Raw genomic sequence first — 15,144 nt, forward strand, 5'->3', positions numbered from 1 at the left:
GAGGGAAATGAGAAGTGATGCGGCTGGCCCATCCTCAACAGCACGCCTCCCCGTAGCCGTCATTCTTCTCTTCTGGTGCCAGGTCCCCCTAAACCAGGAGCCTCCACAGAGAGACAGCAAACGGTGGTTTTAAACAAATTGCCTGTGTTGAGCTTCACCGGACCCAGCAAGACCAGAGAAGTTCTAGAAGAGACAAAGGACCCTTCTACTGGGGCCGAAACACACATTTCTAACAAGACAGAGGAGAAGTCCCAGTTCCTTTCCTCTGAAATGTAATCCTACAGCCAGAGGGTTTGTTTACTCAAAGGCTCGCTGGACAGCTGCTCAGAAGCTGGTCTCCCCGTGCGCCCTGGAGGCTGGGGCACGAGGGGAGCCCAGAGGACCCGCGTAGACAGGGGCCTGCTCCCTCCAGCCTCCCCTGAGAAGACACACAGAATAACGCGAAGCCGGATGGGCTCGTTTTGCTGTCAGAAGTTCAATCTGGGGGCACAGCAATCAGATCCACAGGCCGAGCATCCAGGGGCTTGACTCCACCTCAGTCCTTCCAACTCCTCCGTCTGGGAGCCTCCAGCCAAGTCCTCACCTTGAACCTGAATTTCGTATCCACGTTGACCACCTGCCAAGCGCCGCTGGGGTTCCAGGAGCAGACCTCACCATGGTGGGGGGTGGGAGGGAGACAGGGAGTAAGCTCACATTTCCTTCTGGAACGATATTCTACCATTGACCGAGGTGACGGAGCACAGCTCTGTGAATGTACTACCAAACCACGATCTGGGCACTTTGAATAGGTGAACTGCAAGGCCTGTGACATCTTACGAAGCTGTCATTAAAAACAGACAGGGACTTCCCTGGTGATTCTGTGGTTAAGAATCTGCCTTGCGGTGTAGGGGATGTAGGTTCAATCCCTGGTCAGGGAACTAAGACCCCACGTACCTCGAGACAACTAAAGCCCCTGCTCTGCAACTGCTGGGGCCCACACGCTCTGGAGCCCGTGTGCCACAACTAGAGAGTCCGCGCACTGCCAAAACGTCCTGCAGGACGCAAGGAAGGGCCTGTGTGCCGCAGTTAAGACCTGACCAACCAACCAAATAAATAAATATTTTTAAAAAATAACAGGAAAGATAGATATATCTGTATGCATGCATAGCTACCACATTCATTCACTTCTGCATTTATAAAATCTCTCTCAAAGGGTCACAAGAAGCTGACAGCATCCGGAGAAGGAAGCTGGGTGGCCCAGGGGCAGGGCTGGGAAGAGGACTGTTCACTATGCACCCTGGCTCCTCATGAATTTCAAGCCATGTGAATATATGAGCTATTTTTAAAACACATGAACAAGTAAATAAAATTCAAAGGCAGTAATTCAGGTAAAGATTTAAACAGGCCAGGGGTGTGCAGGCCTGCCTCTGGGGCAGGAGACCCTGTCGCTGGAGAGGTCCGTGGCCCACCCCCCAGGGCCCCATCCTACCCAGAGGCTGCCCGCCGCCTCCTGCTCACCTGCGCTGACATGAGGAGCCAAACCCAGCATCTCTGGCCTCTCCTCCACCCGTGCTGTGCCCGCTATGAAGCCCAGTAAAGCCAACAGCTCTACGGCCCAAGGGCCGGCTTTCTGCTGAAACCACACTACTCGTTCCAAGGAACACGCCACCTTTGACATTTGGAAAATTAATAAAGAAGATGTAAACAGAATGTGTAAGGGAGAGGCCGAATCGAGCAGCTGCTGAGAGTCAGCTGCCCGCCTTCGCGCCGGGCCGAAGCTTCCGAGGCCCTGAGGACACAGGCCTTTCCTGTCTGTGACGTTTTTGGCTGCGCTGCATCTCCGCTGCAGGGCAATCGCGCAAGCTTCAGTGGTCGCAGCACGCGGGCTTAGATGCACGTGGGATTCCGGACCAGGGATCGAGCCCGCGTCGACCACAGTGGCAGGCAGACTCTCAACCACTGGGGCCCCCAGGGAAGTGCCCAGCCTCTGACCTCTGCCCTACATCTTCTCCCTCGGGACACGACATAACTGAGCCTTCCCTAGATAGCCAAGCAAGCTTGGAGAAAGGACACGAACCCCAAACCCACTTTCCAGCCCCACCATGGTGGAAAGAAGCAGGTGTAGGAGAGACAGCCACAACAGGGCCACGTCTCCCAAGAAGGGGCAATGGCCTGGCATCAACCCCAGGCTCAGTGGCAAACCCAAGGCTGGGGAAGTGAAAAGGGAAGTCGCTCAGTCGTGTTGACTCTTTGCAGCCCCAGGGACTGTAGCCCGCCAGGCTCCTCCATCCATGGGATTTCCCAGGCAAGAATACTGGAGTGGGTTGCCATTTCCTCCTCCAGGGGATCTTCCTGACCCAGGGATCGAACCTGGGTCTCCCACACTACAGGTAGACTCTCTACCATCTGAGCCACCAGAGCAGGCTGGGGACTGGGGGACAATTCCCGGCCACTAGCCTCCTCTCCTTCCTGCCTGGGGCACAGGCCTCAAGTTCTGCTCATCACCTTCCTTTGAAAGCAACTTAAACTGAGCCCAGGCCCGGGGTGATTTGAATCTCACCTGGCTCCGCTCCAGAGAGGCAACTTGAGGCTCTCGGTCACATGAGACAAAAGCAGCGAGAGCTTCAGGGCCTCAAGCAGTCCAACGCTAACAGGGCTCTAGCCAAGCCCTCCAGAACGCAGGTGTTCCAGAGCCTTCCGAGTACAGGAGCATCAGTGTCAGGCCCGACCCCTGACCTGGGGCCTCCCCTCCCCACCTCACCAGGCTCTCTGCTCCAGTGCCAGCACCCAGCCAAGAGGAATGACGCAAACGCCCCGGGGCCCGAAGGCACAGGAAAGCAGTGAAGCCAGCCCGGCAGGATGTAAACAAACACAGTGACGATCAGCAGCCAGCCTCCGCTTGGAGTCAAGGAGACACAAAGATTGGGCCTCGCAAACCCAGATGAGATGGGATCGCGCCTACCCAACTCCCCCCACCCCCGCACACCATTATTCTCACTTGTTACTGGGGCTGTGTGTTTCCATAAATACTCCCATCTGTTGAAAAAAGCAGGTCTAGGTATTCATGTGAAGTCCCAATTTGAAGTGTTCTCAATTATCTCAGTTGTTAAAAACACTGTGTGTTTATGTGGAATCTAAAAGAATGACACAGATTAGCTTATTTACAAAACAGAAATAAATTCACAGACTTAGAAAACAAACAGTTACCAACAGGGAATTATATTCACTACAGTAAGTCCCCTACGTATAAACAAGTTCCATTTCAAGAGCACGTAAGTCCAATCTGTTCATAAGTCCAACAAAGTTAGCCTCAGTACCCAACTAATACAATCGGCTATATAGCCCTGTACTGCGGTAGGGTTACAATATTCTTCACACAAATAATACATCAAAAACTAACACAAAAGATAAAGAAAACATCTTTAACCCTTCAGTGCAGGACCTTGAAAAGCACAGGAGTACCGTACAACAGCTGGCACTCAGGGGCTGGCACGGAGTGAACAGGCCAGAAGAGTTCCTGATGGAGGAGGGAGAGGCAGTGGGAGAGGGCAGAGATGAAGGGCCGTCAGCAGCAGGAGATGGAGGGCACGCAGTCATCACTCATGACTAATGTGACTGGACGTGCAAATGCACGTTTGCATTTTAGAAAGTTTGCAACTTGGTTCATATATAGGGGACTTACCATACCTTGTGATAACCTATAACAGAAAAGAGTCTGGAATAGAATATATATGTGTGTGTGTGTGTATAACTAAATACTTTTTTGTACACCTAAAACATTTCAAATCAACTCTAACAAAAAACAAAAACGTTGTGCTGATAAAAACAAAGCACAAAAACATACCTGTGGGCCATCGGTCTGCAGCCTCTGACTTAGTTTCCTGACCATGGTTTAGTTGGACCTGGGTGCCACGCATGAGTGATGAAGAACAATAGTTAAAATCATGGGCCCAGAGAGATGGACTGATACGCATGGTCAACTGAGGTCTGGGATCTGCTCAGCAGCAGCTCCATCACCATGAAGAGGTGCTGGTCATCACCTGCACAGCTGAGCAGTTCCTTTCCTCTCCTGGCACCGTCCCAGAGGGATTAACAAAGTGACACCATCATCAGCTAAGCCCAAAACCCGCCTGGAGCCCCGAAGGCCCAGTGTTCCTGGGGCTTCCACAGGACCAGAGGCAACACAGGTCAGCGAACCCCAACCAGCTCAACAATGGCCCTTGGGGTTCTTCTTCATAACACCTCAGGGTTACGCCTCCACCCGGTCCCCTTTCCTTCCCTTGGTCCCTGAGGGACAGATCCACCTCTCGTTCATCCAAGAAAAAAGAAGCATGGCCTGGTCTGACCTGTTTGAGGAGTCACGTGAAATGCGGTAACAGCAAATGTCCCAAGACCTGCTCCTCCCTCCAGCTCCCAGGTGTGTTTGCAAAGGGTTGGGTCCACTCTGCCCACACAGGAGGTGCTAGGTGAGGGCAGTGAGGCTAAAGGCAGAGGGAGGAAGCCCCTCGGGCAGCTCTGCTGGTTCACGGGCAGCAGCATGAGGACCAGGAGGGGCTCTCTGGTGGACCCAGGGAGCCCAAACACAGCCCGGAAATTCAGGGGTTGCTGTGCTCACGACACACGTCTTAAGTGACCCTCTCAGCATCCCTGTGTCCCTGCCACGCGGCAGTGGGTCGGTCCTTGGCACCACCAGCCCCGCTCAGGGCTAGCCACTTCTCAAGGGCACTCCCAACCTCTCCACCCCAGGCCGAGACATCCAGCTACGTGGCTGGCATTTCTGTCACCCTCTTTCTCACCGAGCCTTCTCCCCTGCCAGACCACCCTTTCGCCAAGGTGGGGAGGATGTTGGATCAGAAATCAGACCCCTGGGACTCCCTTTGTGGTCCAAGGACTGAGCATCTGCCTTCCAATACAGGCGACCCAGGTTCCATCCCTGGTCTGGGAACATGCCACGTGCAGCGGAGCAACTAAGCCTGTGCCCCGCAACGACTGAAGCCCGCACGGTCTGGCGTCCGCGCTCGGCAACAAGAGAAGCCATGCAGTGAGGAGCCCACACACTGCAATGAAGACCCAGCACAGCCATAAATAAATCCATAAAGAAAGAAAGAAATCAGACTCCTGTCCTTCACCAGCCTCACGGCCACGAGCAAGACACTCCATCACTCTGCACCTTGATTTACTCATCTGTCAAACGGGATTCGGAGAGTACACTTCGAGGAATGAGGAAGCATGTCAAATGTGTGACACAGAGCCTGGCGCACAGTAAGGGCTTAATATCAGTTGGTATTATTACTGTCACTATGATCCCCAAGTGATTATTTTCGCGAACGCTGTCCACCGTAAAACTTGCCCAGCCAGCTGGTGCTGAAAGACCCCCTGCCTCTCCTCCCACCCCGTCAGGACCTAAGCCTCCTCACTTTTCCCCACGTGCCTTTCCCTGACCACTGAGTCCCCCATCAAAGTCCCTGGGGCTTTGATAGGTCCTTTTGCAACTTATCAAGTACTGCTTTTGACACATGACTCCCTACAGAATTGGACTGTTTCTTACCTGCCAAGGAAAACCACACAAAGGCATCATCCCATCTCCCAAATTGAACTGGAAACTCCTCACTTTGTTTCTTTCACACCTTCTAGTGTTCCAATGAAAGTGAAAGCATTACTCACTCAGCCGTCCGACTCTTTGAGACCCCCATAGACTGTACCTCTGTCCACGGAATTCTCCAGGCAAGAGTGGGTTGCCATTTCCTTCTCCAGCCAGTCTCATTAAACACACTGGAAGGATCTCTCCATCCACTCAGCCATGCTCTCTCCTGGCTCCTTAGCTGAGCTTCAGGGAGAACCAAATGACTGGTCTAAAGCCAAGCCCACCACATCTGAGCATCAGCACACCTGGGCTAGAGCCTTACTCTTCCAACAAACTCACGGAGTGAGCTTAACAAACCCTTCCCATTTCTGGGCCTCAGTTTCCTCATCTGTACTATGGGTAGAAGGAGCAAGACCAGTGGAGCTCTGAATGCAAAGAAACCCCACACCCTGTCCAGGCTCTGCCACAGCCCCTCTTCTGCTCCACACCTACCAACGAGAAGGGATTGCCTTCTCCCGGCACCCTGGAGATGAAGTCTGGATTCCTGGCAGATCACCTCAGATTAAATACAGATTTTTTATAGTGAAACCACACCAACATGATTCTAAATTCATGGTTCCAGAATTTCCCTTTGTAAATAGAACCAAAACATCAGTCCTAAAACTAAAATTCCACTCACAACCCATGAAACCTCCTCTGCTTAAATCCTGGAGGGCTTCCCTCCTGAGACATTCTCCTTACATAATTTCCTGCAGACATTGACACTGGAGAACCCCACCCCACCCATACTTGTGCCCCGCCATACCTCAAGAAGAGCCTGTGTTTGCAAAGCCCCCAAACTCAATGGGTACATGGACATAAGAGCTTGTGAGCAAAGCCAGCTCATCTGGAGGGCTCAGGTTTAAATTAAAGAGGGATTTTCGTCCCTTTCCAATTTGATAGAAGAACTCAGTGGCAGGTCCTGGGGCCCCGCAGGCCTGGCAGTAAGGACAGTGATGAGGCACTCCTTCCCCAGGGAAATTCAGTAGTAGGGGGGACGGACCCTATGTGGGGTCCTCAGTGTCCAGGGAGGCTCACACAAGCTAAAGAGTCACCAGTTTCATTTCTGAAAGGCTCAGAAGCAGATGTACCTGTCTAATGATCCTGGCCATATGGCTGAATCCTCATTTACTGGCAGAAACAAGACCGAAAGGTTGGGCATAAGTTACGTCTGCTTTCCGGGTCATTTTTTCAATATAATAGGAGACACCTGGGTGCTCAAAGGAGCGCCAGGGACTTGATAGACCCGGTCTCACTGCAAACACCCCAACAGCCCTGAGCAGCAGGTACTTTAATTAGCACTGGGAAGCGGAAGCCCAGAAAAGCTAGGTCACCTGCTCATGGAGACAGCCAGGAGGTGCCCGCCTGCACTACTGGCATCAGGGGCTGGCACTGGTGAGCGGCTCTGTCCTGGGCACTGGAGAATGCCCACCAGCAGCGTCTCTGGCCACAAAATGCCCCCTCTCCAAGTCACGGCAACCAAAAACATCCCCGGAAATTGCCAGACAATTTGAATTTGGGAGATAAAATAGACATATTTGGGTCTATAGACACATTTGGTCATTTGGGGCCAAATGACCCCAAGGCAGGCAGAATCCGCCCCAGGAAAGAAACCCTGAAAGCCCTTACTCCTCCCACATGCAAAGCTTTCCCGTGCTGTGTTAGTTCCTACTCCACAGCACAGCGAGCCAGTCATGTGCACAGCTGTACCCCCTCTTTCTCTAATCTATTCTCATTCAGGTCACCGCAGAGCAGTAAGCAGGCTTCTCGGCCCTGTCTGCACTGCACGGCAGGCTCTCATCGGCGCTCTCTTCTCGGCCCTGTCTGCACTGCACGGCAGGCTCTGGGGCTCTCTTCTCGGCACTATCTGCACTGCACGGCAGGCTCTCATCGGCGCTCTCCTCTCGACACTGTCTGCACTGCACGGCAGGCTCTGGGGCTCTCTTCTCAGCACTGTCTGCACTGCACGGCAGGCTCTCATCGGCGCTCTCTTCTCGGCACTGCACTGCACGGCAGGCTCTCATCGGCGCTCTCATCGGCGCTCTCTTCACTGCCCTGTCTGCACTGCACGGCAGGCTCTCATCGGCGGTCTGTTCCATTCTGCTGTTGCTGTGGTTCATCGCCCAGTAGCGTCTGGCTCTTTGGGACCCCAGGGACCGCAGCACTCCAGGTGATGACGGTGCCTCACCACCTCCTGCAGTTTGCCCAAGTTTATGTCGCTTCTTTCGGGGATTCCATCCAGCCATCTCATTCTCCGATGGCCCTCTTCTTCTGCCCTCACTCTTTCCCAGCATCAGGGGCGTTTATACCATGTGTGAAACAGAGGCTATTATACAGAGCATCAGTAGTGTGGATATGCCAGCCCGTCTCCCAATTCCCCCCACCTCCCTTCCCCACTTTGGTGCCCATACATTCATTCTCTGCACCTGTGTCTCTGTTTCTGCTCTGTAAATAAGGTCGTCTTTGCCAATTTTTTTTCAGATTCCACATATATGCATTACTATACTACATTTATTTTTCTCTAACTTACCTCACTCTGGTTGACAGTCTCTTTTCTAACTTGGTGGAGATCTCAATCAAGGGCATGCTCCCTCCCCTCTTTGCTTTCAATCTGGATTTTTGCTGAGTTAGGTTTATTTAACGCTTCCTTCACTGTGGTGTATAAAATTAAACACCCACAGGAACTGGATGAAAGCACAAACTTCCAACAAGACCAGCAAGTCCTGGGGATGGAGCGGGTACCATGACTATAGCTAATACTGCTGTGTGACAGACAGGCAAGTTGCTAAGACCACAAAATTCCTCATTACAAGGAAAAAAAAACTATCTCTTTTCCTTTGGGGGGATCTATCAGAGACGATGGATGCTAACTACATCTATTGTGGTCATCATTTCATAATGCACATAATCAAGTCGTTATACTGTCCATGGAAACTTACATAGTGTGGTATGTCTGTGTTATCTCCATAGAACTGGAGAACAAAGAAAAAAGGAAATTACTCTGCAAAGCAAAACCTAAGATAGATATGTTCCACAGCTATCACTCTTTCCTTAATTCAAAACTTTAACCAAGCAATTAAAAAGGACCTCCTGGTAAACAAGGTATAGCACAGGGAACTATTTTCAACAGTTCCAACCACATGGAAAAGAGTAGGATAAAGAATGTCTATGTGCATAACTGAGTCACTTTGCTGCACAGCAGTAATTAAACAGATCATTAAAAATAAATCATACTTCAATAAATTTTTTTAAAAAAATGACCTCCTGGTGCTACACAAGTGCCACAAACCCAAAGTCATAAAAAGGGGTTTAACTTTGTAACCAGGGCCCTGCCCCAAACTCCAACTTATTAAAGTAATATTTATACACTAATGAGCAATAACTAAAAACATTTCAGATACTTGCCCCAAAATACTGAACGTATTAAGCTTCTATATTTTCTCTTAAACAACTTTCATTCTCTGGACAAACAATGGGAGACGTGGGGATCCCAGGAGAAGCAGGAAATGTTCTGGCTCCTTTTCAAAGACCTGGCTTAGTGATTAACTAAGCTCCCGCGGTTCCAGCGTCTTCAGGCTCTGACGGCGTGTATCTTTGCCATTGATCCAAGTGCGACAGCTGGGCAATATCAGATCACCTAGAATTTGTCTTCCTCCTCGTCCCCCAGGAAGCACCAAAACAAACCCTCCTTTCAGATAAGACGATTTTACAGAGCTTTTGAAATAAAGGGGTGGGCAGGCAGCCAACAGAGATCTGGGAGAAACCTGGCCTGGCAAGAGAGCCGGGAGCTTTCCAGGATGAGGAAAGGAGAGTTGTGGTTTCAGGTGGCACTCTGTGACTTGTCTCCACCTCGTTCATAAGACACCAGAGAGTAAAGTCAGATTCCCCCGGCTCTCAAAGGGTAGAGCCTGATCTCAGAGAGCGTGGGGCGGGGGAGGGCAAATGGTTCTGATCAGCAGCTACTGGGCGTTACACGAGTTATCCCCAAGTCCATGCAACCCCATGAGATGCTTCCTAACATCCAAACCCAGAGGAGTTTTCTACTTCCTAAACACAGCTTCTTTGTTTATTTCCTTCCAGCTCTCATAACCACGTAACCAGTAACAGACCCAGGAGGGCTGACCCTACTGCAAGCCAGGCAGAACTGCACACACACACACACACACACACAAAAAGGTACCCTCACCAACAGGCACTAAAACTGCCCTTCCCTCCTCCAAGTTTGTCTACAGTCTTAAAATAGTTTTCCATAATGATTCCAATACATTAAAAAGCTGTATGATTCTGCAGATGGGACATCAGATTGATTAATACGTATGGGAAATAAATTTAATTATAAAATGAATATGTATGGGAAGAGACAGTGGCTCAACCTCAGGAAGAAGTGGAGATCTGCAAAAACAAGCAGAGAGATACCCAGCCATACCCGAGAAAGGACAGATGAGAAAAGAGAGCAGCTAAGAGATCTGACTAATAGAGCAGACCCCAAAAGTTCTCACTACCAGGAAAAACTCTATTTTTTTTTTTTTTGGAAAACATTAGAAATTCAGATAATACTAAGTGTCAGAAATGATGGGAGGATCTGAGAGTCCCAGATACTGAGGGTGGGAGGGTAAGCTGATAGATCCTCAAGGAAGCCAAGTAAGAGCACCCCTGGGACCCAGAAGCCCCACTGCGAGGGGTCCACCCCAGACTCTTACACAGGTCCACAGGAGAACACATTTACGGGGGCAGCAGACAGTTGAGTGCGCAGAGAGAAAATAAATAAATGCCCGCTGAAAGGAAATTCAGACAATGTAGAAATATATCATAAATAATAAGTACATAATAAATAAATAATAAAGAATCATGTGGACATAGAGAACAGACGTGTGCACACAGCCGGGGATGGAGAGTGTGGGATGAATTGAGAGAGTAGCATTGAAACATATACATTACCGCGTGCAACATAGACACCCAGTGGGAAACTGCTGTGTAACACAAAGAGCTCAGCCCAGCGCTCTGTGACAACCTAGAGGGCTGGGGTGGGGTGGGGGGTAGGAGGGAGGTTCAAGAGGGAGGGGACACATGTATGCCTAAGGCTGATTCATGCTGACGTACAGCAGAAGCCAACACAACGTTGGAGAGCAATTACCCTCCAATTAAAAAAAAAAAATGTTTAAGTATCTCCCACAGTCACATGTGTACACACAAAAAATTCTTTGCACATTCATATATCTATATAATTTATCTATTTGATGAGATGGTACTACACATGCTTTTAGTAACCTGTTCCACTTAACAGTATATAGTGTTAGGCCAACGTCATTTTTCACAGCTGCACAGTATTCCATTATAAAGACTACCGTAATTTGTGTAATCAACTGTTAGAGATCAAGCTTACTTAAACATTTTCACTATTAAACAGAACTGCTCTGAACTTCATTGATCATGTATCTTTGCTTCTTCTTTGAAGTAATAAAATTTGAAGCAAAGAATAGATATCACAGTAAAAAAATGTGTGTACCTTAGAAATGGAATTGCTTGATTAAAAGTATATACCTTTCTTTGCTTCTAAGTTTAACAGTTTCCTTGGATCCACATTCTTTCTGCTGTCTGGTAAAGTGACTCCTTCAGGGAAAACAGACATGTGGGCTAGGGTTCTATATAAGCAGTAACACGTACTACACTCTTCCCCTCTTCTCCGTATCCATCATCATGGAAATAGTGGCCCCCATCCAGACAAACTCTTACCTCACAGGCTCCTTGCACTAGCCACATAGCTCATCACAGAGACATTCTGGGAAGCACCAACAAGGCAAAATACTTAGGGGCTCATTCATTTGCTAAAAATATCCATATTAGATGCCAGCTTGTGCTTGGAGCCCCAGGAGGCATTAGAGAGGCACAAATGAGTACGGGCCAATCTTGCTCTTAGGAGCCCTCCACCTGGGACGTCCAGTGACACTCTTGACCCCGAGTCAAAAATTCAAATCTCGAGTGTGCTCTGGGAGCACTGGGGGGCCCTGGCTGGGGGGCTTCTCAAAGGAGGTGACACCCAGGCAGGCAAACAGCAGTGAGCTGGTCACGACGTCTTGACGGCGGAGGGGTCTTGATGCAGATGATCAGAGTGAAATGCGGAGCTAAGGCCACAAGACGCCCCTGGAGGACCCCTGGACGTCCAGCAGGTCTGGGGCAGCCAGCAGAGCTGAGATGGAGGCTTGAGAGGGAGCGGGACCCCAGGCACAAAAAGCCAGCTGGTAGGAACACTGAGGAGCCCGTGCCTGCAGGGATGGGAGGGCAGAAGGGTGAGAACAGAGAAGGAGGATGCACGGGTGTGGAAACAAGGCTGGCTGCAGGAACATCTGCCTGAAGGACACTGCTGTGACTCTGGAGACAGAGCAAAGTGAGCCAGAAGCACCGGCAGGTGGAGGGGCGCCCCGGGGGAGGGGTGTGGCCCAGGTGAGATGACGCAGGGAGACCGGGGGCAGAATAGCCAGGATGTGTTCACTGCAGGCCAAGGAGCTAGGAGGATGTCCACCCAGGGCAACAGGCCTTCAAGAAGCCTGATGAAGGCAGCCTGCAGGGGCCTGTGGAAAGGTCACAGTATACACCCTGGGCTTGCAGTGTTCTAGAATCTACTGTATAACTTAGCCCACACTCCCTGGGCTTCCCTGGTGGTTCAGACAGTAAAGAATCTGCCTACAATGCAAGAGATCCAGGTTCAATCCCTGGGTTGGGAAGACACCCTGGAGAAGGGATAGGCTACCCACTCCAGTATCCTGGGCTTTCCCTGGTGGCTCACACAGTAAAGAATCCACCTGCAATGCAGGAGATCTGCCGTTCAATCCCTGGCTTGGGAAGATCCCCTGGAGGAGGGCATGGCAGCCCACTCCAGTATTCTTGCCTAGAGAATCCTCATGGACTGAGGAGCATCGGGGGCTACAGCCCATGGGGTCGCAAAGAGTCAGACATGACTGAGAGACTAACACTGTCACGGTCACTGAGATGCAATTTTCCTCTCTGCCAAGGAGCACGTGGGGCCGGACTGTCTACCATCAAGGCCTTTCCCAGCTGTCTGATGCTGTAAGTTCCCCTCCACATCAGAACCGGGGTGCCAGCTGTCCCCCCTGGAAACTCGACCCCTCAAGAAGAAGGCCATAGCCTGCCTCTCCCGAGAAGTCGGACCCTCTCTCCACAGTCAGCTCCAGGGCCGGCAAGGGCCCGTCCTCTCCAGCTCAGACGTGCACCCTCACATCTGGCCGCAGGCTGCTGAGTGTTCTCCCCCCTCTCCTGGGTAATAAGGAGCAGACTGGCAAAATAGTTCAAATACCTTCTGAAAAAGTACACCGCCTTGTGGGCTGGGCGGCCTATTTTGAGCAAAATGTTTCAAACCCCTAGGCTCAGAGCTGCTCTGGGGCATTCATGTTCAATGTAACCAAGTGATTGGGAGGGCCATAAAGGATGACGGACGCATCCGATGATGGCCAGGCCATGCCTGGGCACAGGATGGGATGTGCCCACCCTCCAGGACCGTCTGTTGAGCGGGGGAGCCACCAGCCTGACATGAGAAGGGCCATCTGGAGGATGAACAAGGTTTGGGCTGGGGGCAGCCAGGAAGGGAAGGGACCTCCTGAGCCCTATGTGCAGGAAAATGACCCAGAGGAAGGGGCGTGGGAGCCGGGCCCCGGTGGCTGCGTGCAGTCACGGTAAATGTGTGGCAGGGACAGGCCCAGGAGCAGAAAATCCACAAGCCGGCAGCCGGGAGTGTAAGGAGAGAAGTGACGGGTGGTCCAGAGGACGGGCGGATGGCCTCAAGGTGCTCCGGGGCTAATTTCAAGGTGCCCGAATACCACACCCAGGTAGTGGCTACAGGGAGCCACTGAAGTTTGCAAGCAGAGGAAGGAGGGCAAGGGGGAACGATGAGGTGCAGAGGGGATCAGGAGATCAGCACACAGAGGAACAATGTGGCTGGAGCCAGGAGAGGGGAGGAGAGGGGATGGAGGAGGGGAATGTGGGCCCACAGCGCTCCCTTCTCCATTTTTTCAGGACCACAGGCATATTTAATCCCGTGGACCCACAAAGAAACACCTTGCCTCCAAGTCACGCAGCAACCAGCAGCAAACCTCAAGGGAGAGCTCCCAGACCTGCCTTTGCAGATCTGGTTTCTGCTCCTGCTCTGAAAATGCTCCTAAGCCCCTGGCCCCAAACCTCCAACAGCTGATCAAACACCCAAGCACTCTGTGTAAACTCAGAAGGGGAGGGAACAGGCTGTGACAAACTGACACACATACGCCCAGATTTCCGGGAGGCCCGCCTGAGTAACAGGATACATTTGGTTCATTTCCTGCGAAACTAGAATTTCCCAGCCATGAGGGGAAACGCAGCCCTCCCCGCATTGCCTGTAGCCCTCTCCAGCTCCCTACTCCAGATAGTCTTCCTAATTTCCCACTTTCTCCCTGAACTTGAGAAACCTACAACAGCCTCTCTAAGATCTCCCACATCTAGGCAGAAAGTCACCGAGGTCACCAAGGGCCGCCAAACGTCCTGGAGCCCAGCTCCAACTCTCTGGCTCAAAAAACTGTGCCTCCAACAGGTATCCTGGAATCAGCCCACCCGATTGACACTGCTTCTTTTGGTAGCAGAACCAATGAAAAGAAAAAAAGCAGGTGGCAGGTCAGAGACCCGCAAAGGAAACAGAGGGTGGGGCAGCAAGATGGGTACGGTGGACCTGGGTTCGAATCCTACTTCCACCATTGAATTTACTTGGATAAGCCACCTTGCCTCTCCGGAAAATTTTTCATCTGTGAAATAAGTATAAAAATAAAATCTGCATAAGGCTGTCAGAATTCGAAGCGCTGTTAGTGTTAAGCATTAGCGGAAAGTCAAAAGGAATTCAATATTTTATATATGTATAATTTTACGTATACAGATGCATGTGTTCCGGGCTTCCCTGGTGGCGCTAGTAGTACAGAACCCGCCTGCCAATGCGGGAGACAGAAGAGCCACTGGTTCGATCCCTGGGTCGGGAAGATCCCCTGGAGGAGGGCATGGCCAACCACCCCTGTCTTCTTGCCTGGAGAATTCCATGGACAAACGAGCCTGGTGGGCTACAGACCATGGGGTCGCAAAGAGTAGGATACGACTGAGTGGCTGATCACATATCTATACATATACATATGTATACATATATCATTCCAAGAGGAGAAAATTCTAGTGTGCAAGAGGGAAAAAGCCTGCGGGGCAGGGCCGGCAGTCCCTGGGTAGCACAAGTGCAGCCAGGCAACGGGGCCGGAGCGTCTGATGTGCGCGCTGATGCCGAGAGCGCGCGGTGACGGCGGGGCGGACTGGCCCGCGGGGCTGCAAGGGGCGGCGGACCCACCTGAAGACTCGCAGCAGCAGGCAGGCGATGAGGAAGGCGGTGAAGGCGCAGGCCACGATCACGGCCGCCTTCAGGGTGGGCAGGTCGCGGAGCAGGCTGGAGATGCGGGTCACCAAGGCGTCGCCGCTGCTGTTGGAGCCGCCGCCGCCGCCGCCCGCCGCCTCCCTGGACCCGGTGCTGG

General features: G+C 51.5%; 1 protein-coding gene across 1 annotated transcript in view; it reads right to left on the reverse strand.

Annotated features, from left to right (window-relative positions):
* Positions 1–15,144, reverse strand: part of FAM174B (family with sequence similarity 174 member B) — a 43,577-nt gene that overhangs the window by 22,789 nt on the left and 5,644 nt on the right. The window contains exon 2 of the mRNA XM_040257132.1: positions 14,964–15,140. Coding sequence (XP_040113066.1) covers positions 14,964–15,140 — 177 coding nt within the window. The remainder of the gene's footprint in view (positions 1–14,963; positions 15,141–15,144) is intronic.

The sequence above is a fragment of the Oryx dammah genome, unplaced genomic scaffold, assembly GCF_014754425.2.
Source record: "Oryx dammah isolate SB20612 unplaced genomic scaffold, SCBI_Odam_1.1 HiC_scaffold_16, whole genome shotgun sequence".
Lineage (NCBI taxonomy): Eukaryota > Metazoa > Chordata > Mammalia > Artiodactyla > Bovidae > Oryx > Oryx dammah.